At 48.6% G+C, this 22,343-nt stretch overlaps 4 protein-coding genes across 4 annotated transcripts; 3 read left to right on the top strand and 1 right to left on the bottom strand.

Annotated features, from left to right (window-relative positions):
* Window positions 1–6,833: 6,833 nt before the first annotated feature.
* Window positions 6,834–7,328, top strand: PtA15_10A439 (uncharacterized protein; the record flags this gene model as incomplete). Its single annotated transcript, XM_053160614.1, has 1 exon — window positions 6,834–7,328. The coding sequence occupies one exon, from the start codon at window positions 6,834–6,836 to the stop codon at window positions 7,326–7,328; it is 495 nt and encodes a 164-aa protein (XP_053024571.1).
* Window positions 7,329–7,585: 257 nt separating this feature from the next.
* Window positions 7,586–9,844, bottom strand: PtA15_10A440 (uncharacterized protein; the record flags this gene model as incomplete). The annotated part of the gene is made up of 4 exons (XM_053160616.1): window positions 7,586–8,667; window positions 8,726–8,822; window positions 8,894–9,310; window positions 9,374–9,844. 4 exons carry the CDS (start codon window positions 9,842–9,844, stop codon window positions 7,586–7,588), a joined length of 2,067 nt encoding a protein of 688 aa, XP_053024572.1.
* Window positions 9,845–12,341: 2,497 nt separating this feature from the next.
* On the top strand, window positions 12,342–12,938 carry PtA15_10A441 (uncharacterized protein; the record flags this gene model as incomplete). The annotated part of the gene is made up of 3 exons (XM_053160617.1): window positions 12,342–12,478; window positions 12,561–12,753; window positions 12,822–12,938. 3 exons carry the CDS (start codon window positions 12,342–12,344, stop codon window positions 12,936–12,938), a joined length of 447 nt encoding a protein of 148 aa, XP_053024573.1.
* Window positions 12,939–19,683: 6,745 nt separating this feature from the next.
* Window positions 19,684–21,328, top strand: PtA15_10A442 (uncharacterized protein; the record flags this gene model as incomplete). Its single annotated transcript, XM_053160618.1, has 2 exons — window positions 19,684–20,671; window positions 20,790–21,328. 2 exons carry the CDS (start codon window positions 19,684–19,686, stop codon window positions 21,326–21,328), a joined length of 1,527 nt encoding a protein of 508 aa, XP_053024574.1.
* Between the last annotated feature and the right edge of the window lie 1,015 nt (window positions 21,329–22,343).

Consider the following 22,343-nt stretch of genomic DNA (forward strand, 5'->3'; position numbering starts at 1 on the left):
AGTCGGAAATGGGGCTGAACAAGGCAGATCAGAGTCGACCACTTCCTTTGGCCGGGGACGTGGGAAATGATTCTATCCAAAATTAACGCAGTCCCTCGATCCGATGAGGTCGCGGAGGTCGCGCGAACCTCAAACAAGTCCAAAGGGGAAGGCGCGAAGCGCCTCCACCAGAAGGATGTGGTATTTGTGATTTAGGACTGAGAGCAATGACCAAAAAGACCATTCCCCACAAATGTTGCTATAGCTCCTCAACCTCCCAAGAATGGAGGACTGGAGGACTTCTTGTTGGCTAAAACACTTGATCTGGAGGGAAAGGCTAAACCTTACTGGCTGGTGAAAAGTGATTGAGATCAAGTTTTCACCAGCACAAAAGGTCTAGTGCCTCCCGCTAAATCAAGCCATTTAGGCGACGGGAAGTCCTCCACTTCCCGTCATTTTTGAATAAATCTGGAATTTCAGATTTTGCAGGGAAATCTGAAATTTGGGACTCTGGATTGCTTTGGGGACCTAGATTTCCCTGCAAAATCTGAAATCTGGTGGCTCAGATCTGACTTTCCAGATTGTCAGGAAGTCCTCCAATCTACCAATATTTTTTTATAATCTGAAAGCTGTGCATCTTTTCTAATTTTTGATGCACTCATATCTGTGGTGACTGAAACCAACAATGTAATCAATAGAGAATACAAGCTCTGCAGCTTTTATCCTCTGCATAGACATGGTCTGAACCTAACTGGTTAGGTCATAACAGCTACCCCCTTGTACTCAAGATCATAAATACAACTAAGAGGAAAAAAGAAAAGAAAAAATGAAGAGACAAATTGAAGAGATAAAAACATCAAAACTCAACGGTAAATGCTGAACATGAAAGGAGGACATGCAGCATCAGGACTAATCATGAGCAAAAAAGTGAGAGAGAGTAAAAAAAATATCACTGCCCCGCAGGCCGCAAAAGAAAACTTCTTGTGCCGCGGAACAGCTCTGGTGGTAAAGGTTTTGTAAACACATCCGCCTTTTGGTCAGCTGTTGGGTTAGTGAGGTCAACTTCCTGTAGAGAGATTCATTAGTAATGTAGAAAGTGCAATCTGTTTGACGTGTCTTTTTGTTTGAGGTGTCATCTGTACCTACCTTCACTGCAGGTTGCTTATTGCAATGAAGATGACCTAAAAAATCCTCTTTAAGCACATCTTTCAACAGATTTTGGATCCAAAGTGTGTGCCTTGTTGTGGCTCCAAGCACCATGTACTCTGTGTGGCATGTGGAAGCCGCCACAGATGCCTGACGCCTCAAAACCCAGAGGAACGGACAGCCTAAAAACAGAATCAGATAGTTCAATCTGTCTGGCAATGAAATCCAGAGACATCTTGTTGTTTGGCAACAATACAGTTGGTGAAGGGGCCGGAGGTTTGGGAAGTATATCCCATGGTATGCTATCAACAAACCGGTAGCTGAAGAGACAAACTTGTTGTTATCTGGCAGGTAGAATAGCAAGCCTTTGCTATTCTTCAAGTGTGCCACAAAGTATGCCTTGTGCGCCCTGTTGTGACAACAGGGCGTACAAGATTACACTTCTCAACAGGCACATGGATAAATTCTTTTGAACCAAAAATCACAAAATTTTCAAAACTTGGCGGCCTGTCAAACAAAGCCTCATAAGGTGTTTTCCCTTTACTAGATTTTTTTGGAATTTTTTTCAAGACATGGTTTGCCCAAAGGAAGGCATAGCTCCAGAAATTTCTGGGCAGTAGAGCTGGAACTTTTGCACCCGCTGGCGGGTACCCGCCCCCCTTCAGCAGGTACCTGTGTGTCCTTGAAGATACCCAGGGCTGGTAGGGAGCTACTTCCTTTAATTTTTGATAAAATTCAACACCCTGAACCTACCTTGGTTACCTGCAAGGGAAAAAGTCACCTACTGAAGGGGGGCGGGTACCTGCCAGCGGGTGCAAAAGTGCCACCTGGACTGAGCGCTCCCCTTCCAATGCTCAAAATAACTCCTTTTCCAAAACAAATCTCCCTCGCAAAGAGATGGCCAACAGAGGCTTCAACAATTCTGCTTGCCAAGAGACTGCCACTGCCAACAGAGCCTTTGACAATTCTGACATGAATCTTCTCCAGAAACTCAGTCTTCCAATCCTCCTTGCGAAAAGACTGTAATCAGAGTTGGTGAAGGGCTAAGTTCTGTCAAGAACAGTAGAATGCGTCTGGACCCAAGCATTGTAGAGACATTGAAGGATCTTGAACTCAATCAGTTGCACCTAGGCATGGCAATTGGGTGGGTTCGGGCCACCCACGGGCAGCCTGTGTTGGGCAGCAGAATAAATGTGCGGGTCGGGCCGGGTCAATTTGTCTCAAATTGCCGCCCGCCCCGAACCCGTTTAGCTCGCGGGCAGCCTGTGGGCGACCTGCGGGCGGCCCGCGGGTCGCCACCAAATGACCTATAAACTCAGATATCTGAGGATTAATACCAATGCCAATATCCCTGGCATTGGAATGTGGCCTGTCTACAGGCCCCCAAAGACATTGAATTCAAATTGAGGATGCCAGAGGGTGCTACAGGGTCAAAAACTCAGCCCCTCATGGCTGAACGCTGAGCGGGGGGCTGCTGGGGCTGACAGGGGATCAGCCCAACGGGCACCTGGCGGGCTACCCGAACCCGCCCGGCTTCAGTTGCGGGTCTGCCGGGTCGGGCTGACTTCACAAATTTCCTCAATAAGCCAACCCAAGCCCGGCCTGAACCCGGCCGGGTTTGGGCGGCCCGCCGGCCGACCCGCCCGATTGGCATCCCTAGTTGCACCAAAAGGTCCACACCCACACGTGATACAAACGTCTCACCACTGATGATTGCCGTGTTCTCACCAACACTTACCACAGATACCAACACAAAGTCCACATAATCGCTGCAGAAAGACTGCTCAGACCTAATCCAGTATTGAAGCATCTTGGTAACCGGAGTCGTTTCAGAGGGCCAACAATGTACAATGAATTCTGTGAATACAACATTGAAGCTTGAAAATCTTTTTACAACTGTAAGTTCCCATTTAAATCACTCTTTTGGTTATCTCTGATTACAGTCACATCTGATTACTCATCTTACATTTATCCATCCAAATTCCAGACAATCTGAGTGATAAGTAAAAAAAGGCTGAATGCAGTCGCCTCTGGGCAATGCTTGATCAGGCTACGCAAAAAAAAATAAAGATATTGATTTCTTGGCAACATTATCAAATCTGTTTGGGCGTGATGATTGTAATGGACCTGACGGCAGGATTTCAGAAGCATCCCGTGAAAAAAAAAACAAGAAGAACCGTTTTTTCCGGCATGCCAAGAGTCAGACCAAACTCTGGAGCCAAAAGACCATACTTGATGTAAGTCCAATTTCCTTAACTTTCATCCAAATCACACTGACATCAATGATTCAGTTGAAGAACATTGGAAACTCACACAAGGTGGAGGGATTTCTGATTATGTACAAGCCCAAGGACACAGGAGGCGAAGACACCAGTGGTGGTAGCTTCATGGGGGAGCAGTTTGTCGATATGTTTTCGCACAATAAAAAGACTGACCTCAAGGCCAACTTCCTATTGTTTGCAGAAGGTCAGCAGGTGATTAGAAGAGCTACTGGAAAGCTGGCTCCTGTTACCAAACCCCGGAAGATCCGCAAACGCAAAATTGGAGCCACCAAAACTCCCTGGAATCTTGGTAAGTCATCTATCCACCCATCTATCTGCCTTTAATATTCCACTTATATATTTCATTCTCTTTGATATAGCAGGCAGTAAAAGTGAAAACTATGAAGCCGCTAAGGAGAAGTTAAACCTTGCTATATGTAAGTTTTCTCTCATCCCTCAATAAAAAGAATGTATGGTTCTTACTGAGTGGGGCTTTGATTCAGCCAAAGTCACCCATGGCTTGCATAAGCAATGGCCAGGAAAATCCACAGCGCCAACCTTGAAGAAGCTTGGGGTTACACTGCGTATCAAGGAAAACGACCACAAGATTGGTGTGAATCACTTTTGCGGCAAACCCGGGGCAATGAAAAATCATGAGCAGCTGCAACTGATCCTACACGCTTTTCACAATGACTTAGTCTTGCTCCCGGGGCCACCTGCTGCTGATGCCCCTGAGAATTTGGGCGCAGATCCTGATGATCCCACCACCAGTAAGGAAGCTGCTGAATCCAATCAAACCAACTCAAACAATGGCCGGGCAACAAAGGCAAAGGCGAAGAAGGGAGGGCAATCAAACCATGCAACCAAGGAGAAACAAAGTGAGTACGGCTGGATGTGTTGAGTGTCCGGGCAGAGAGGTATGGTTTCGGCACCGGAGGTGTGGTTTTGGGCAGGGTGAGTTGGGCAGTGGCTGAGTGTTATGTACTTGGTGGAGTGATGTGCGGGTGTTGATTATGTATGTTGTAAGACCTGTGATGGTCTGTTATGTAGGTGTTGGGTGCAGGTGATGAGCTAAGCAGGGGAAAGGGGAGGATGTGGGACTTGGGCAAGAATTTGGAGGCCAAAAACCTGGACATCCAGGTGTTGCTGGAGCCACAGGAAATTTGTTAGTTTTAGGCGGAGAGTAACCCCTCTACATACCATAGTCCGCCCCTGCCATGCTATGTATACTATAGTGTGGAGTAGTGGCCATAGGTGTGCATTCCTCACATTCCTATCCCGCTCACACCGGAAATCCTTTCCGGGAGTTCCAAATCTGACACTTTCAATCACTGCATACAGAAGTGGGAGGTTGCTGCTAGAGCATCATCCTGTGCACATCAATTTTCTGATACAATAATGTACCTAGCTTAACTAAGCCTCTCAAACGGAGGGTCCGGGGGACCCGGCCCAGAGGGCTCTCCGCAGGACAGGCTTACACCTAGTGTCAGAAGTCTGGCAGGGAAAGGAAGGATATTCAACCCCAAAATCACTAAATAATTATTAAAAAATCAGCAAAATATGTACAAAGAAAATGTCAGGTTGTGGTTCTGCTACTCTTAGCTTTATCATACCTGCTGGTGTCACTCATTCATGACCTGTCATTTACAGGTCTTACCCTCAATTAGGGATCTTCATGTGACACCAGTGGATGTTCTTTCACCCACCTGCAGCCATTCATATCCAAGCGTCCTTAGTACAGTGGTTAGTACACTTGACATGGATATAAGAGACATGGGTTCAACTCTCATAGGACACATAATATTTTATGGAGTTCCACAGAAAACTGAATAGACAGTTTCATTGGCAGTGCTGATGCGCACCCTCATTTGAAATTTTGAGCAAAAAGCTGTAAAACTTATTGAAGGAATCCATTTTGAAGGTCAAAGGAATCCTGAAGGATATTACATTGCTCTGAAGATCCATTTTTGGATTTTCTGATAATATGCACAATTGCATTTCCTATCTGCAACAAAATGCAACACTACATGTGTAGGATCTGCAGATATCTGCGGGTTTGCGGATCCAGGATCCACCAGGCATGATGGTTTTGCATCCTTAGTTTACATTTCTTCATGTTTTTTTATTTATTTTTAAAACATTAGTACAGTGCAAATGGTTTGGATTGAGGAGATGAGACCAGTGCCAAATGAAAGCTGAGGTCCAGAAGTATCTTTTGGCTCTGGGGCAGGTCCACAGGACCTGAGGGGGAGGCTGGCTGAGGCTTAATATTTTCCCTCCAGCCATTTGTGAATTCTTCCCCAGCCAAAATTTTGACATTACGCGCAAGTCCCTCCCTGCGGGAGGGGCCCCTTTGCGGCCAGCCACAGCAAGCCTCCCACCAGGGGAAACTTGTCTTAACTTAGATAAAGTACATTCTTGCCTTTGGAAGCCCCTCGTTCCTGCATGAAAAGCCGGCTGTTGTGTTCCAAGAGGCTTCCATCCCCAAGGTCCCCAATCAGAGGCGCGAGAAAGTTCGCTTGGATCCGGTTTTGTACAATACTATCCAATCACTGCTCTGCTGCCAAAAACTTATGCTTGATTGTCACTGCTCAGCCGAAATGATCCTTTCATATCATCTGTGTTATATGCAAATTGCCTGCAAGTGAGCTATTATGGTATTCAAAATTGCATATGCCACTTTACATAAAATCATAAAGCCAATTTTGGCTGGGAGATGTCAGCGTGCATAAAACTTCAAGTGACATCTCCCAGCCAAAATTGCAGTTGATGATTTCATGTAAAAAAATCTTATGCAATTTGGAACACCGTATATCTTAAGCATGGCATCAAATAGCCACTCTTGGACCCTGGAACGGGCGGCCAGAAGATAGCAACCAAAATGTATGAATGTTCCAAGCCACTTTGGCTCACAACCAAACGTGATATACTCAATCTGAAGAGATGGGCACATGGACGCTTAAAAGGAAAATGGGGGGTTCACGATTGAGATTTACAAAACTTTGGGACACATTTTAAGGCGTTTATGAACATTTTTCTTTTTAAAATTGCTTAGTTGCTCCAAGTGATCAGGCTCGTCTGCGGCTGTGCATGTACCCAAAACTTCAAAATGTAGCTCATCAAGGCCTTCAATTTGGCTCCAAAGTTCAATCAAATTCATCATGAACCCCCCTGATTGTACTGCTATCTTCTCCCGAACATGAGGCGAAAGTATGGAAGAAACGAAGAAAACCCTCTTCCAAAAATGTGTGAATCCCACGCTTTTTGACTTGATTTGCGTTGCTGTGTTCTGGCCGCGCGTTCCAGGGTCCTGCCGCTCTTCCGCCAGCCACAGGACAGTGCACAGATGGAGACCAGTCGTAGTGGAGTGCCAGCGCTCTCGAGCTGAGGGTCCTGGCCACGCGACTTCGCCACCCCATAGGGGAAGACACGGCAAGCTGCGGACACATGAGCCTCGTGTGCTCGAGACAGCTGGGCCCGCTGGACCTTGGCGCGAGCCATGGGCCCTCCCAGCCGGACCCACCGCCGTCGCAGACCGTGGGCTCGACCTACACTCCCTCCGGGGCTCACGCCCCGGCGGCAGGGTGGCGCCAGGGCGTCCGAGGCTGGAGTTACGCCCGGGCGGGGCGGCCCAGCGCCGATGCTCAAGGACGGCCGCATCGTCGCGCCGAGAAAGAAGAAAAGGATGGGGCTCGAGAAGCTGCCGTGGGGGCATGTGTGCACAGGGTGACAGAAGCTTGGGCCACGCGTGCTCGATGCCTGGCCGCCGGCGAGATCGGCCCCGGGAACGAAGCGGTGGCCGGTGTCCACTGTCCAGAGGGACTCAGCCGGAGCCCCCCTCTCACAGACGGAGACAACAACAAGACTGCCTTGCACTGCGCACCATCATCAACATTATACACGGTACTTAAGAGGTGGTCGAAGAAGGAAGGCCAGTATTAGTAGAGAGGAACGTATTATATATACAGATATGCTTTTTTTTGGCGGGGGGCTGTGGCAGGAGCAGCGAAAAACAGATCCAATGGAGAGAAGAAATTAGGCGAAAGTGGCGGACACGGCGGACGTGTGAGCGCAAAGAATACACGAGAAGAAGCGGCGGCGGGGGCATCCTGATTCTGGCGCTTGACCTGTCCGAACATTGGAGACAAGAGAGAGAGAGAGAGGACAGGATATTGTGGGTTTTATGGTGGTACAGGGGCCTAGCTAAGGGGGGGAGAATGGAGCGGCAGGCGGGAGGTATACGGGGCGAGCTGGGCGGCGAACTGCTTCATGAAGGAGACGTCCTCGGCGCCGAAGACCCTCTTGGGGTCGGCGGAGAAGCCGGCCAAGACGAAGCCGCCGGCGTTGGGCGCCGGTTCGGGCGCGACGGCGAGCAGGATGGCGGAGGCGTAGGGGACGGCGGGCGGGGAGGCGAGTCGGGGCTGGAAGCCGTCGCGCTCGGCCTCGTCCAGCGACGGGTTCTGGTACAGCAGCCCGCCCTCGCCCGCCCGCAGGACGCGCAGATGCAGGCCCGGGTCGAGCTCGGGGACCGGCAGGGGGATGTTGTGGCCCGAGAGGATCAGCGTCCGGCCGAGATCCTCGGCCTCCGCGTAGGGCTCGACGGCCATCAGATAGACGAGCGAGAGCTCCAAGGTCTCGGCGACCAGCTTGGTGGCCAGGTCGAACACCTTGCGCATCTTCGGCTTCACGGCCCCATGCACGTCCTCGAACAGGCCTGGGCGGGGCTTGGTGGGCGAGGTTGGGCTCGGGGTGGAGAGGGAGGGCGAGAGAGGGGGGGCGGTGGAGATGGAGCTGATGCTTCTCCACTTGCGAAAACTGGAGGAGAAGTGGGAGGAGGTGGGGCTCCGGAGTTGGGAGCCGGGGGAAGACAGCACCTCGGAGTCCTCGGACGCCTCTCCGTCGCTTCCCGAGCTGGCAACCCGCTTGAGCTCGTGGTCCCAGTCCTCTTGGGTGGCCGCCAGACGCTCGACCTTCTGCTTGATCTTGCTCGCAAACCAGCGCTCGATCTCTCGGCGGGCGTATTCGGAGATGTAGACGAGCTTCTTCTGGTCTTCCGAGCTGAACGCCTCCCGCGGCTTGAAGTCCAGGATACACAGGGTCCCGATCGGACAGGAGTTTTCTTCCGCTTCTTGGCTGCCATCCATGTTCGGGGCCATCAAGGGCACCCCGGCGTAGAACCTTGCCCCAAGATCATGGACCAAAGGCCCGTTCCCGAATCGCCAGTCTTTTTTTGCATCGAGCACTGTCATCCCCCGGCGACCACCGAGGATGGTGTGGGCACCTACGGGGAAACGAACTGTGTGAGTCTGAGGCTTACAGCTTGAAGATGATCAACCTACAGAAACTGATGTCCCGGGTCACGTCCCGCATTCCATCCATGCCTGCCTCTGCGGCCCCGGACTCGGCAAGAAACACCTGGCGATCATCGTCGAGGATCTAATGTACGTTGCACGACGGGGATGAGTATATACAAATGGAAGATGGCCGTCAGAGTACGAGGGACGGACAGATAGCATGCTTAGGGCGCTTCCGAAGATTTCCCGGCAGCGCTTGACGATATCTCGGAAGACGGGGTGTTGCTCGAGGGTCTCGGGGGGCAGCCTGCCGCTGCGGACGTCAGCGACGACGGTGCGGGGGTCGTGGAGATGGCGATCGGCGGCCGCGTCCTGCTGCCAGGGACGGACGTCGAGGCTTGGGGGCACCTTCCCCTGGGCGATGAGCCTGTCTGCAAGCGCGGCGCGGGCCTTGGCCTTCGCGGCGCCCTCGGCGCTCGGGTCGAACGGCTTCCCGCCCAGGAGGTCGAGCCGGTTGACCACCAGTTGGCGCACGGGCTCGTTCGGCGGGCGCGGTGCGGGATAGAACTCGAAGGAGGGGTCGTTCAGGTCTAGCGGCGGCAGGGGCGGGTTGAGGACATCGATCTCTTCCTGTGCGAGTCCGTGGGTCAGTCATAAGTAAGCCGTCTGGTGATGCAGAGTGATGCTACTGACATTGGCATAGCGACGGTTGTATTCCTCCCATGATTTGGGCTGCTGGTCTTGGGGACTGGCGGCACTGATGCGAGTTTTGAGGACGACGACGATCTTCTTGAGGTGTGTCTTGGTGGGGCTGGACTTGAGTCTCCAGGACCTGAAGATGGATGTGGGCTGGGTGGTGTTGCGGGAGACGATCTCGGTGGTGGTGAGGGTGTTCCGCCTGGGGTTGCCGGCGGTGTCGGGGTTGAGGCTGAAGGCCTTGAAGGCGATCCGCCTCAGCCGGGGGAACCGGGGCGGCTTGCGTGACCTCGGCTTTCGGAGTGTGCTCGCGGGGCAGTCCGCGTCGCCGAGCTCGACTGGACTGGCCGCGTTCTTCCAGAGGAGCTCCGGGGGCCGTGGGTCGTGGGCCCGAGTGCGCTGGCTGGGGCTGAAGAGCGAGGAGTAGGGCAGGCTGAGTCCGCGGGGACCCGCGGCGATGTGGGCCATGGCTGCTGGATGATGGTTGGGTGCTGGCTGTGCAGTTCTGAGTAAATAAATAAGTGTTTAAGTGTCCAGGGCGGAGTTCCCCTCGGCTCGGGCTGGGCTGCTGTGGCGGAGGGCGGGGGTGATCCTTCTCCGCCTGCGCTTCCGATTCCGAAGAGCACAGAAGAGCACCCACTGCGGCACACTCCACACACACACACTCACACACACACACACACACACATACGTCATCACCCACTCAGTAGCTCAGTAGCCACGCCCAATCATCTTCACCCTCGGGCTGGACTGCTCCTCACTCAACCTGGTCTATAGCTTGGATCCCCATCTTACACATGTTCAAACAAACTTCCTCTTGTGATATCTGCTTTTTTCTCTCTTCTAATTTCGGCCTTGCTAAAAAAACACGGGTTTTCCGCGAAAAAAAGCCCGACGACGTCCAAACTGCTGCAGATAACACGCGCCTTGTCGCGTTTACACGCCGTTTTTGAATTATGTCCGGCGTGTTTTTTATTATAAGCCTTTTCCAAAACTTCGAGTTACACTTTGAAGGGCGTAGAAATTCATGGTAATAACCATTTGTCATAAAAAATTCCCATTCAAAATCTGAATTTCCAGCTCACCTGGGTTTCTGACTAAATCAATGTAGGCTGTTCCCACTGGTTATTGGGATGTTTTGATAAGATGGTTTCCTACATCAAGAAATGTGTAGATCTTTATCCTGATCAAAAAAATGCATTGTCAAGGGATTTCATTGTGACACCTAGTGGTAACTGTGGTACATACTAATGGAATAACTAGCACCAGGGGGGGGGGGATGGTCACATTCTCCAGAGAGTGCCAGAGGGTAAGCTGTGCCTCAGTTTTAACTCAGTAATGTGCTGGCTTGATGTTATGTTCAACTGATATCAATCTCTGCTCTAGCAACGGTGAAACTGATACAATACGTGTATTTGTATCTGTATTGGCGGTACATAGTTTTGGAAAAGTGTGTATTGTATCTGATATCAGACACATCACAAATACATGTATTTCAATACAATACAGCATGTATTTCCCCTGATAAATGCTGTATTGTATTGTATTGGGCACCCAAATACACAGTTGTGGAAAACCATGTATTGTATCTGATACACCACGGGTGCACTAAAAGTTTTCTGATGGGGTCCAAAAATAATCTACAGGTTTTTGGAAATATTTAGGGAGATTGTTGGGAGAATATATTTCCAGTCCCTTTGTAAATATTTCCTCCAATTTTTTTTTTTGAAATGAAATATTTCCCACGATATCTAGGCAAAAGAAAATATTTCCTTGAACTTTATCCAAAAGTCACAGGAAATATTTTCTTTCCTCTGGAAGTTCAAGGAAATATTTCCTTGCACCTACAAAAGTCCCCAAAAATATTTTCCATGACTCTGGAAAGTTGAAATAAATATTTCCAGTAATTTTCACTCTTCATGCTGGGATAACTGGCCCAGTTCTCTCCCACAGAACACAACAGTTGGGTCTGATTGTGGTAAAAAACCTGCTGAAGTGCTGCAGGTTGCGCAGCTGCGACCATCTCCTTCCAAACGGAGTTTTGAATCGTGAGCCAAGCGCTCAGAGTCCTCCCGCTCCAGCAGTGCCCAAGAACTTCCATCTCCTTGCTTCTACCACCAGGTGATCTCTTTAGAGATCCGCCTTGCATCTTTCCAATTTTCCATTGGGCAGTCGACCGGTCGGAACACTTATTCAATCGTGCGGCCCTAACTTAACACAAGTCCCCCCTGGTGGGAGCGCTGTGGCTGGCGGCGAAGCCGCCCCTCCCGCAGGGAGGGACTTGTGCATTATCCCAAATTTTACGCGGGAGCAGAAAGTTCATTTGGCTGAGAGGTTTTTAAAAAATTTATAGCTCCTCCCCCAGCCTCTCCACCAATATGCCCTATCTGTACCCTATGCTACTTTTCTTTCTCTACATTTTGGTCTACTCAGATTTTTTCTATCTCAATCTGTTGACCTTTTCAAAAGATCAAAAATGCACAAGTCTTCCAAATGAGGCTCCACTTGTTTGGGACTCCAGGAGTTGTTTTTCTGGCTACAAGATAGATAAGTGGCTCAAATTCCTTGCAAGAACAGAACCTACAGCTCTGTGTATTCAGTTTTTCTATATTGGTTGGGATTTTTAGTGTAGCAGATCCTTTCTGCTCCTGCTTAAATCAAGACATAACTCATAAGCCTCTCCTGCGGAGAGCCCTCCGGGCGGGGTTCCCCGGACCCTCCGTTCAAGAGGCTTAGTTAAGCTAGGTGCGGCCCACACACAGCAATCTCCTCTCCGTCTCCGGCGGCGGCTACTGGCCTGCGCCCCTTGCGCTCCTCAGAAGCCGGCTACTCGCCTCCTCCTCATTCTCCATACCATCAGACACACTGACTGTCACTTACTTAGTAAGTCCCCCAAACACACCCACCCACCCACAGAGAGAGAGAGATTGCTCTTGACAAAGACGACGGGACTGATCACGCTCATATGGCGTGGTTGCAGCGCTTGGAGGCGATCCGATTCTACGCCGGCCCGTCTCTGAAAAACAAGCGCATCTCGCAATGGTCAATCATCGACAACCAGCTCGAGTTCCTCCGCCGCCAGGAGCCCATCTACCAACAAGCGTGCGTCCCCCACCCAAACCCGCCCTCTTCTCTCTCTGTGTGTGTCTACTAACCTCGCCCTACGGTTGGGTCCGGTCTGCAGGTTTTTCGGCCTGATGGTCGAGAAAGATAGCGAGCTGTTCGGCTCCGGCCAGGCTTACTTTAGGGACTTGGAAACCAACGTCGATTGGGAGATGCCCATCGACAACAACGCGCTGAACACCTCCACAAATCCTCATAACCCTGCACCCAATCTAAACATATGCATATCTCATCCGTGCTTCTCTCTGTTGACTGTCATATATAAAGTTCAATCAATATCATGCACCCTCCCTGAACACTTCCGCCAACGGAACGTGTCAAGCATCAAGTCCTCCCCTTCCTTTGGGTCCATCTGCTCGGCCTACCAATTGCCCGCGCTTCTGGTGGTGGTAGCAGCCCTCCATTTTACTTTCTGCCTGATTTGTCTTTCTTGTTGTAATCTCACCTCCCTGAAAACTGCCGCAAAATATTTTATGCAATAAATTTGGTTCTCTTGAATATCTTGTGCAACAAAATATGGATATCAGAATATTTCCCACAATAAAAAGGGTTTATCAGAATATTTTGTGCGATAAAATTTGGTTAACAAAATATTTTGCCGGATATATGGTGGGATTGGAGATATTTTCCCAAATATTTTGGATTTTTCATCAAGAATATCTTCAAAAAGATTGTAAAAACCACTCTGAGTGGTTTCTGAGATATTTTCAAAATATTTTGGGGGAAATATCCCGGAGAATATTTCCTAAATTTATGCAACATATTTCAGAAACCACTCAAAGTGGTTTCTGAGATATTCTCAAAATATCCCAAACGCGGATGCTGTGACTCGTTCCTGGCAACGTCCGTTCTGAATGAACTGGAAAATATTTCCAAGCTGGATTCAATCCGGCTTTGGAATATCTTTTTTCACCTGTGGTGTAACCAATGCATCCAAAACACATCTATTTCAATACAATACACACACAATACTGATACTTGTAAAGTATCAGTTTCACCGTTGGCTCTGGTCATGCTTGTTATATAATCTGCTGAGTTAGCACCACCACAGGAGGCTGTGGCAATCAAGATACTTGCAGGCATATTTTACTCTGTAACCATCAAACACATCAATTCTTGCAGCAGTGCAATAGGGGGTTTCAAACATGGTGCAGGTCCCAGTTCAGGAAACCCAATCCAGGAAAACAAAGTTCCTGCATGTTTTTTGGGTAAAATTGGGTCCATGTATGCAGGGTGTCTTGCAGTTGCACCAATTTCCTGAATTTGGTGTTTCTGAAACAGGACCTGCAGCATGTTTGAAACCCCCTAATTCATGCTTAGTCATACAGATTGCACAAAGTACTCCTTCCCAAGTACTCAGCACCTGCAGGATAGTACTTTCAGGCTTACAAGTACTCATCTACAAGTGCCAGGTGCAGGTGCCAGGATCTTGGGCTGAACAACAGGCAAGTATTGGGTAGAAGTACTTGCCATACATCTGTGACCCACAGGTTTTCTGTTTGCAGCACATTGTTACTGTTGGATTACATGTGATACAACAATACAACAACTTCTGTGCTGCAAGTCAAATGGACCTCTGAGGCTCTGGCTGGAGGAATTCCAATGATTGCACAGCTCTGACTGGGGGAATGCCTCCAATCACAGGTTGCCTCCTCCATTGTAGGGATTCCTCCTGTCAAAAAGGTGTGCTGCCTCTTTGAATGGAGGAATCCCTCTGGCTGAGGTGGCATACCCCCTTGGCTGGAGTGATTCCTGTTGAAGAGCGAGGTACATCTCTTTGACCAGAGGAATACCTCTGGTCAAGTAGGCGTACATACCTCTTTGAGCAAAGGAATACCTGCGGTCAACACCGCAAGCGCTGCGCTACACGCAGCGGGTTTGGGCCCGCTTCACAAGCACTTTTAATAGCGGGTGGACCGCTACGCTTTTTGCTAATGGTTCTGTGAGAATAAACTCACTTATTTTATGCAGCCCGTAGCGGTTTTTTTGCTACGCTGGCCGCTAAAATAGCGGGAAGCTGCTTCGCTGAGTGCTAAATAGCGGGAAAACCGCTGAAATAGCGAGTTATGCTCGCTAAACGCGCTGAGCGCTGGAAAAGCGGAAACAATGCTGCTCTGGGCGCTGAAAAGTGGAAATTTTTGCTGATCTCACTCTTCAGCACACCAAGGCGCAGGCGTGCTGGACCCCATCCACAGCAAAGAGGGTCTTGGCTCCCAATAGCGCTGCGGCACAGTGCAATATGAGCACTATTTTCAGCGGAAATTTGCTTAAAGCATAGCAAGAAGCAAGTTCAGCGGCCAAAAGCGTAGCGTCTTAGTGCGCTATTCGCGCTATTTTGGCGAAAAGCCGCTAACAGCATTAAAAAAGAGGCTCCAGCCGCTATACCGCTTTCGCTGCGCTAATTCGTAGCAAAAGCGGGACAAAATTGCTGCGCTACGCGGAGGTCTTATTTGGCGTAGTGGTATTTTTGCTGTGCTACCACTGTAAATAGCGGTTCCCTGCTAACGCTATTGCTAATTGGCCCTGGATATAGCGGGTAGCTGCTGCGCTGCGCTGATTTGCTGCTTTTTGTAGTGTAGCACAGCGCTTAGGGTGTTGCTGTGGTCAAGGAGGTGTACATACCTCTCAATTCCTCCTGTTGGATTTATGTACAACTCTTCCACCGGAGGAATCCTTGTGTTCAATGAGGCTTACACACCTCTGACTGTAGGAATTAATCCCTCCTGTCGGATTTCTGTACACCTTGTTTACCAGAGTAATCCCTCCTGTCAAAGAGGTGAGTCCACTAGGGAGCTGGATATGTGAGATATGTGACCAGCTTGCCCGGAGGATCTACCTTGCCAAGCTGGATAAGCTCGCCAAGACAAGGGATCACTCCTAAGAGGCCCTCTCAGCCAAGCAGGCCGGGAAGATGCCTCTTGGCCAGCTGACATGCCAGTCTGCTGGGATGACTCCTACCAGTGAGCTGGATACATATGAATCTTGCTTGCCTGCCAAGAGGAATTTCCCCAGTGAATGTATCCAGCTTGGTGAGGGAGGTCCTCCTGGCGGGCTGGAGACCTCCCTTGCCAAGCTGGATATCACCAGGGGAGATTTTGACGCACTCTCCAGAGAGTGCCATACTGTACCCTTTTTACGTAACTGTGCTGGATGCCTTGGATGAAAGTAGTGTAAGAATTAATGAAAAATTCTGAAACTGATCCTGGATTCATGCATAAACCATCCAGAAGTCATGCAGAAGTCAACTGGAAAACAACTGGAATGATGTTGAAACCACTAAGACACAATGGCCACAATCAAATCATAATTCAATTTGAACTGTTTGTTAATTGAGATGAATTATTGGGGTTCAATTCATGTTATTTATATGCGCATGAAGTTGGTCATTGGAGGACTTCCCGTCATTTTTGAATAAATCTGGAATTTCAGATTTTGCAGGGAAATTTGGAATTTGGGACTCTTTGGGGACCTAGATTTCCCTGCAAAATCTGAAATCTGGCGGCTCAGATCTGACTTTCCAGATTGACAGGAAGTCCTCCATTGTTTTCACTTTGCTAATGTAACTGTCATGTGCCCGTGTGTAAGTTTGTTACAAATTGCAGGTTGGGCCTCCCGCAGATCAACAACATTTACACCCCTGTTAGAATGATGTGGAAGGCCCATCTGAATTGCAATGTAGTAACCGCTGCACTGCGCTAGAAAAAGCGTAAATTTAGCAGGGTACTGCTTCATCCTGAGGGGTGGCAGCATTAGCGCAAATCCGCTACGCCATTATTGTGTTTTGAATTTCTTTTAACATGATTTAAAACTGTTTTTGAAAACCGGTGCACTACTGCTGAAGCGCAGCAATTCAGCGCTATGTGGGTGCTTTTTTTAGCGCGCTACAAACCACCGTTTTTTCCTGGGAAAACAAAAAGCGGTTAGCGCAGCAATATGACTGCTGCGCGTAGCGGCTAGCGCAGCGGCACAAAGACCGCTGCGCTAACCGCTTCGCTACGCTAAACGCAGCGCAGCGGTTACAATGTTGTGAATTGGCATATTTCCCTAAAGAAGGCCGGTATCATCTAGAATTGAGCCAAATAAGGATGAAAGTAGGGTGAAAATATTAGTCAAGTCAAGCTTGGAGGTGTGTGGTCCCAGATTTCAGATAGACATCCTGGCTACTTAGCATGTATAAGCTTGTGAGCTGTTTTTGTGTTTGTTTGTTTTCCAATGTCTCCATGCACATGCATGTGAGTTTTTTTCCACTTTGCCAATGTCACCTTTGTGCACGCGCGTACATTAGGGTGACACATCACTGGAGGGGCCTTTCACAGCTCCATGACAAGTAAAAACTGGTCAGAAAGCCATGAAATCCCCCGCAAGTCACATTGACGTTGTTTAGAACCCCTTTGACATAGAGAAATTTATCAACAGAAATTCACCATAAATGAGTAATAATTGGGCATTGATTAACTATGATTTCATGACAGATTTTAATTAAGTTATCCTTAGAAAATTAAATGGTTCTATACAAAATTGCATAAGGTCCTGTGATAATTCCACATCACTTCTGACACACTATTCCTAATCCACATCTGACTCACATCAGACCCAGAAAAACATAAAATTAGATTCTGGCAACCTCTGGAGAGTGCATCAAAGTCTCCCCTGGTGTATATATATATATACACAGCTTGCCAAGAAGACTGCTCTCAGAGAGTTGGATACTTATGTATACAGCTTGCCAAAGGGGAGTCCTCCCAGCAAGCTGGATACTATGTATCCAGCTCACTGGGAGGAGTCCTCTCAGCAAGCTGGATACTATGTATCCAGCTCACTGGGAGGAGTCCTCTCAGCAAGCTGGATACTATGTATCCAGCTCACTGGGAGGAGTCCTCTCAGCAAGCTGGATATATATATATATATATATATATATATACATATATATATCCAGCTTGGCAAGGAATGTTGTTTCTCATGTCCACCCTCAGGTTTGGGTGAACCTGAGGGTGGAAATGGACCTTTGTGACATTGCACAACTATGTCACAGGTGCAAATGTTTCATCTCAGGGGGTCTGCCTCAGTGCCTCTGATGGCCAAGTTGTACCAGCCATCACAAGGAGTTCAGACTGCCCTTGATGGCCAAGATGTGCCAACCACTGAAGGGAGTGTGTACTCCCTTGAACCCTTCAATGGCTGGTATTCCTACGGCTTGGCCATCAGAGGCAGACTCTCTTTGACAGCCGGGTTGTACCATCCATTGAAGGGCGTATGCACTCTTTTTGATGGCTGGTGAAACTTGGCCATCCAAGGGCTTCAATGGCCGAGTTGCACCAGCCATTGAACAGGATGTGTACTCCCTTCAATTGCCAGTACAACCCTGCCCTTGATTATCTGATAGCCAAGTTTTACCAGCAATTGCAAGGAGTTCAGACTCCCTTTGATGGCTGAGCAGTACCCGCCTTTGAAGGGAGTACACACTCACTTCAATGGTTGGCACATCTTGGCCATCTAAGGGAGCATGGTATCAATGGTGCAACAAATGCAATACATGTATTGTATAGGCATATACATTGTATTGTATTTATTTTGGAATACAAAATGTCTTGGTGTATTTGAATTGCATTGGTCACCCAATCCAATACAACACATTTCAAAAAAAAAATGTATTGACCATGCCAATCCACAAAATATTACATTTGGGGAGGGCAATACATTATTCAAAAAATACATTGTATTGTATTAGATAAAAAATATAATACAAATACTATGTATATGCTATACAAAACAAAACAATACATGCCATCTACAAATAAATGTATAGTATTTGTTGCACCGTTGATGTTATTGGCCATCAAGGAAAATGTGTACTTGTCTCAATTGCCCGTACAACTTGGCTATAACAGGGAGTGCATACCCTCTTTGATGATTGGTCTAACCCGGCCATCAAAGGCAGCACACAGTCCCTTTAATGGCTGAGTTGTACCAGCCATCAAAGGGGATGTGTACTCCCTCTGATTGCGGGGTTAGACCCACCATCTAAGGGGGTACACACTCCCTTGGATGATTGGCACAACTTGACCATTGAAGGGAGATTCCCTTTGAAAGCCAAATTGTACCAGCCATCAAAGGGAGCAAGCACACCCTTCAATGGCTGGTACAGCTTGAATGTTGAAGGGAGTGTGTACTCCTCTCAAGGATTGTACCAGCCATTGGGAACCTCCCTTCAATGGCCGGTGCAACCTGGCTGTTGAAGGAGTTTCCCTGTGATAGCCGAGGTGGGTGATGAGGTTATACATCCTTGTTGCCAAAACACTTACTTCTACCCTCTGAAGGCTTGAGCAGCTGTCATCTTGTCCACTGCAAGGTTTGGTCAAACATTGTGGCGGACAAGGGTGCAGGTTGGCCCTTATTTTTGAGCATTTATCAAGGCACACCCCTTTATGTGGGCACAACCACACACACACCCTTCAAAAAAGGTTGACTGGCCTGCCTGAAAGGAATCCCTCCAAAGGGGCAATTCACCCTTCCATCTCAAAACTGTTGCATCTGGTTTCCTGCCCACCTATGACCTTGGAGTTGTAGCAGGGAGTGAATTGGGACAAAATCCCAACTTACACAATATTAGACTGTTTTTTGGTCAACAAAAAATAAGCATTTTTACTTCACGATAATTGACAGAAGGTCTCTGTTGCAAGCATTAGATTTCCCATAAAATCAAATCTGGCAGGTGCTTGTAACACTGTGACCCCGCGCCCTGCGGACTCACAGATTGTGACCCCGCATCTTGCGAGCTTGCAGGAACAATCACAAGGAAGTCACGGAACCTTTTAAAAAAATAATCAAGGATAGAATTCTGAAAATTAAAAATTTTGTTCATATAGTCTATTGATTTACCTCTAAAGTTTTGTGACTTTTTTGAACCTCCCCCTGGTTGGATACACTAACAATCAACCGCTGACCAGGAAGACTCAGACATACCATCTGAAATAACCAGTTTGCCCAGGATCATAACAGTGGCTAATCAGCACAGATATTGGAGTGATGAGAGGAAGGAGAGTGGTGGGGATGACTTGAGAGATATGTAAGTGTGGGGATGCGACTGCTGTGCTTGCTGCGTCTCCCCTGGGTGCGGCGCATGAGCTCCGATATGGCTGGACCCAGCTGCGGCCATCGCCCACCAAGAAAAGCCCTGCGCCAAAATGTCCAGTTTCCTACTTCCATCGACACTCGCCTCAGTCTCACGAAGGATTCTCACCAGCACCTCCAAGCCCAGGCCATTCTCAACCCTCAATCCCCATCGCCATCGTTTCCCAGCCTTCACATCCAACCCTCTTCCCCAACGAGCCCCTTCTATCTCGCTCTCCCAGCATACCAGACCCTCCGGCCCTCCGACTCTCCGCGACCGATGCCGGCTAGCATTCTCTCGGGCGAACTCCAGTCTATCCACGAACCCAGCGCTCCTCCTGTCCCCGCCGATCATCTCGAAACATCTTCTCTTCGTCGCCGGACTCGTCTTCACGATCGTCGTCGTCGGAGGCTACACTCGGCTGACCGAATCAGGCCTATCTATCACCGAATGGAACCTCGTCAGCGGCATCCTCCCGCCGTTGAACGCCGAGGACTGGGAGAAGGAATTCGCAAAGTACCGGGCCACACCTGAATTCAAGCTGCTGAACCATGCGATCGGGATAGAAGAGTTCAAGAAGATTTTCTTTTGGGAATGGGCGCACCGAATCATGGGCCGACTCATCGGGCTGAGTTTCCTCCTGCCCATCCCGATCTTCATCCGCTTCGGTTGGATCAGAACGAAGAAGACGGGATGGTCTCTGGCGGGTATCGGTAGCTTGATCGGCTTACAAGGTGGCCTGGGCTGGTACATGGTCCAAAGCGGCTTGGATCAGAAAGAACTTGATCAGAGAGATGGTGTCCCCCGGGTCTCTCAGTATCGTCTGGCCGCCCATCTTCTCATGGCTTTCACCGTATATTCCGCTTGTATCAGACTCGCAGGCGGCCTCTGGCGTGATTGGAAAGTCGCCGTCCTTGATCGCCCTCTCTTCCATCACCTCAATCGTCTCCAGATTTCTTCTGCAATCGAGTCTATTCAACTCCTCAATGATAAGCTTCCCACTCGAGCTCGTTTCTTCATCGGCTCTCTCACTGGTCTCATCTTCCTAACCGCTGGATCTGGTCAGTTTCAATCGCGCTCAACATGGAAGAGAATCTTCTGATGACGGAAAAGGGAAAAAAGGTTGATCTAACTTGTTTTTGTCTTTTCTTTCAACACCAAACGAAATTTGGGAAATAGGCGCTTTTGTTGCAGGTCTAGATGCAGGACTAGTCTACAACACCTTCCCCAAAATGGGTGACCGATGGATCCCACCACAGGAAGAGCTATTTTCGGAGCTATATACGAACCGAGGCAAGCTGCAGGGCGCTGTGACTACCGAAGAAAGTGGAGGAGTAACCGACCTGAGTTGGATGCGGAACATGTTTGAGAATCCGACGACGGTCCAATTCAACCATCGCGTACTCGGCTCGCTAACGTTTATCAGTAGTCTGAGTTGGGCGGCTTTTATCGAGAAGAACAAGCATCTTGTCCCACGCTCAACCCTCAACCTTAGCAGGCTCATCGCCCTCGTTGCCTCTAATCAGGTCGGCCTTGGCATCGCTACCTTGGTCTACTTGGTCCCAACCAACCTCGCCCTACTCCATCAGGCTAACTCCCTACTCCTCTTGTCAGTCAGTCTTCTGGCCGGACTTTCCCTCCGTAGACCCGGTGCTCTAGCGCTCAAATCTGTCTACAAACACTCTCAAGCCCTTCTTCATAAAACTAAACCAATTTGAGCCTCACCCTCAACCACTTTGTGTCTTGTACAACACCTACATACTTGCATATACATACACAGTGCACTCCCGGCCAATCTAGATTTTGCTTCGTCTTGCTTAACACCCCTCGGATTTTTTTTCAAAAAAATACATCCATACTTTCTCTCCTTTCCCTTTGGCATTGCATGTTAACTTACAACCCCTACTCAATCTTCACTCTCCACATAGTGTGTCCATACATTCCTGAATTTGTATCCCTTTACAGCGGAACTTAACAGATGGCTGCTCCGCTCCCAGAAGCGCGAGCTTGCTCACGCCCGACATGGCAGACACTTTCCTCTGATCTACATTGCACGTAACAAATGCAGGTGGGATTCCATGTACGTACCAGATACGCAGAGAATACATAGAAATTCAATTAAACAAATCTGCTTCACTTATTGATGTCGGATTCAGCCCAGCCAAGACAAGTCTACAAGAACTCTTGCCGATCCAACTGTAATCAACAAGACCTGATATCAATACGGTGATCTCTGCGGAATAGCAAAACCAGCAGGTTGCATGCCAATATTGGTTATTCACCACTTGAAAAGAACATAAAAAAATACTTGACAGCTTTGGCCCGAGCGCTTGAAAAACAGCAAATTTTATCCAAATATCTGGTTGAGATGTTCTTTCAAGGGGAAGTGGAAATGAATGTGATAAATTGGGTGCTTCGAGAGACATTTAATCTGGATGCAAGCCAACCAATATTCCATATTGAAAAGAATAATATCGGTGTGATGTGTTTTCCTTGGTGATGATAAGTGGCATCTTGGGCTTGATCGGGAGGCTTGTATTTGTGGAACTTTGTTTTCATTGTGTCTGTTGTTAGAATTTTGCAGCTTGTTCAACTTGGTCAGACTCATCTGAAACCACCGACTCTGATTATCAAAAGTCCTATGAAAATTCCGGCATCAAATGGCAAAGGAAAAGATGTGTTTTAAGAAATGTGACGCTAGGTCAAGTGAGAGGGTAGATCTCTATGGAATGC

This window comes from Puccinia triticina, chromosome 10A, assembly GCF_026914185.1.
Source record: "Puccinia triticina chromosome 10A, complete sequence".
Classification (NCBI taxonomy): Eukaryota; Fungi; Basidiomycota; class Pucciniomycetes; order Pucciniales; family Pucciniaceae; genus Puccinia; species Puccinia triticina.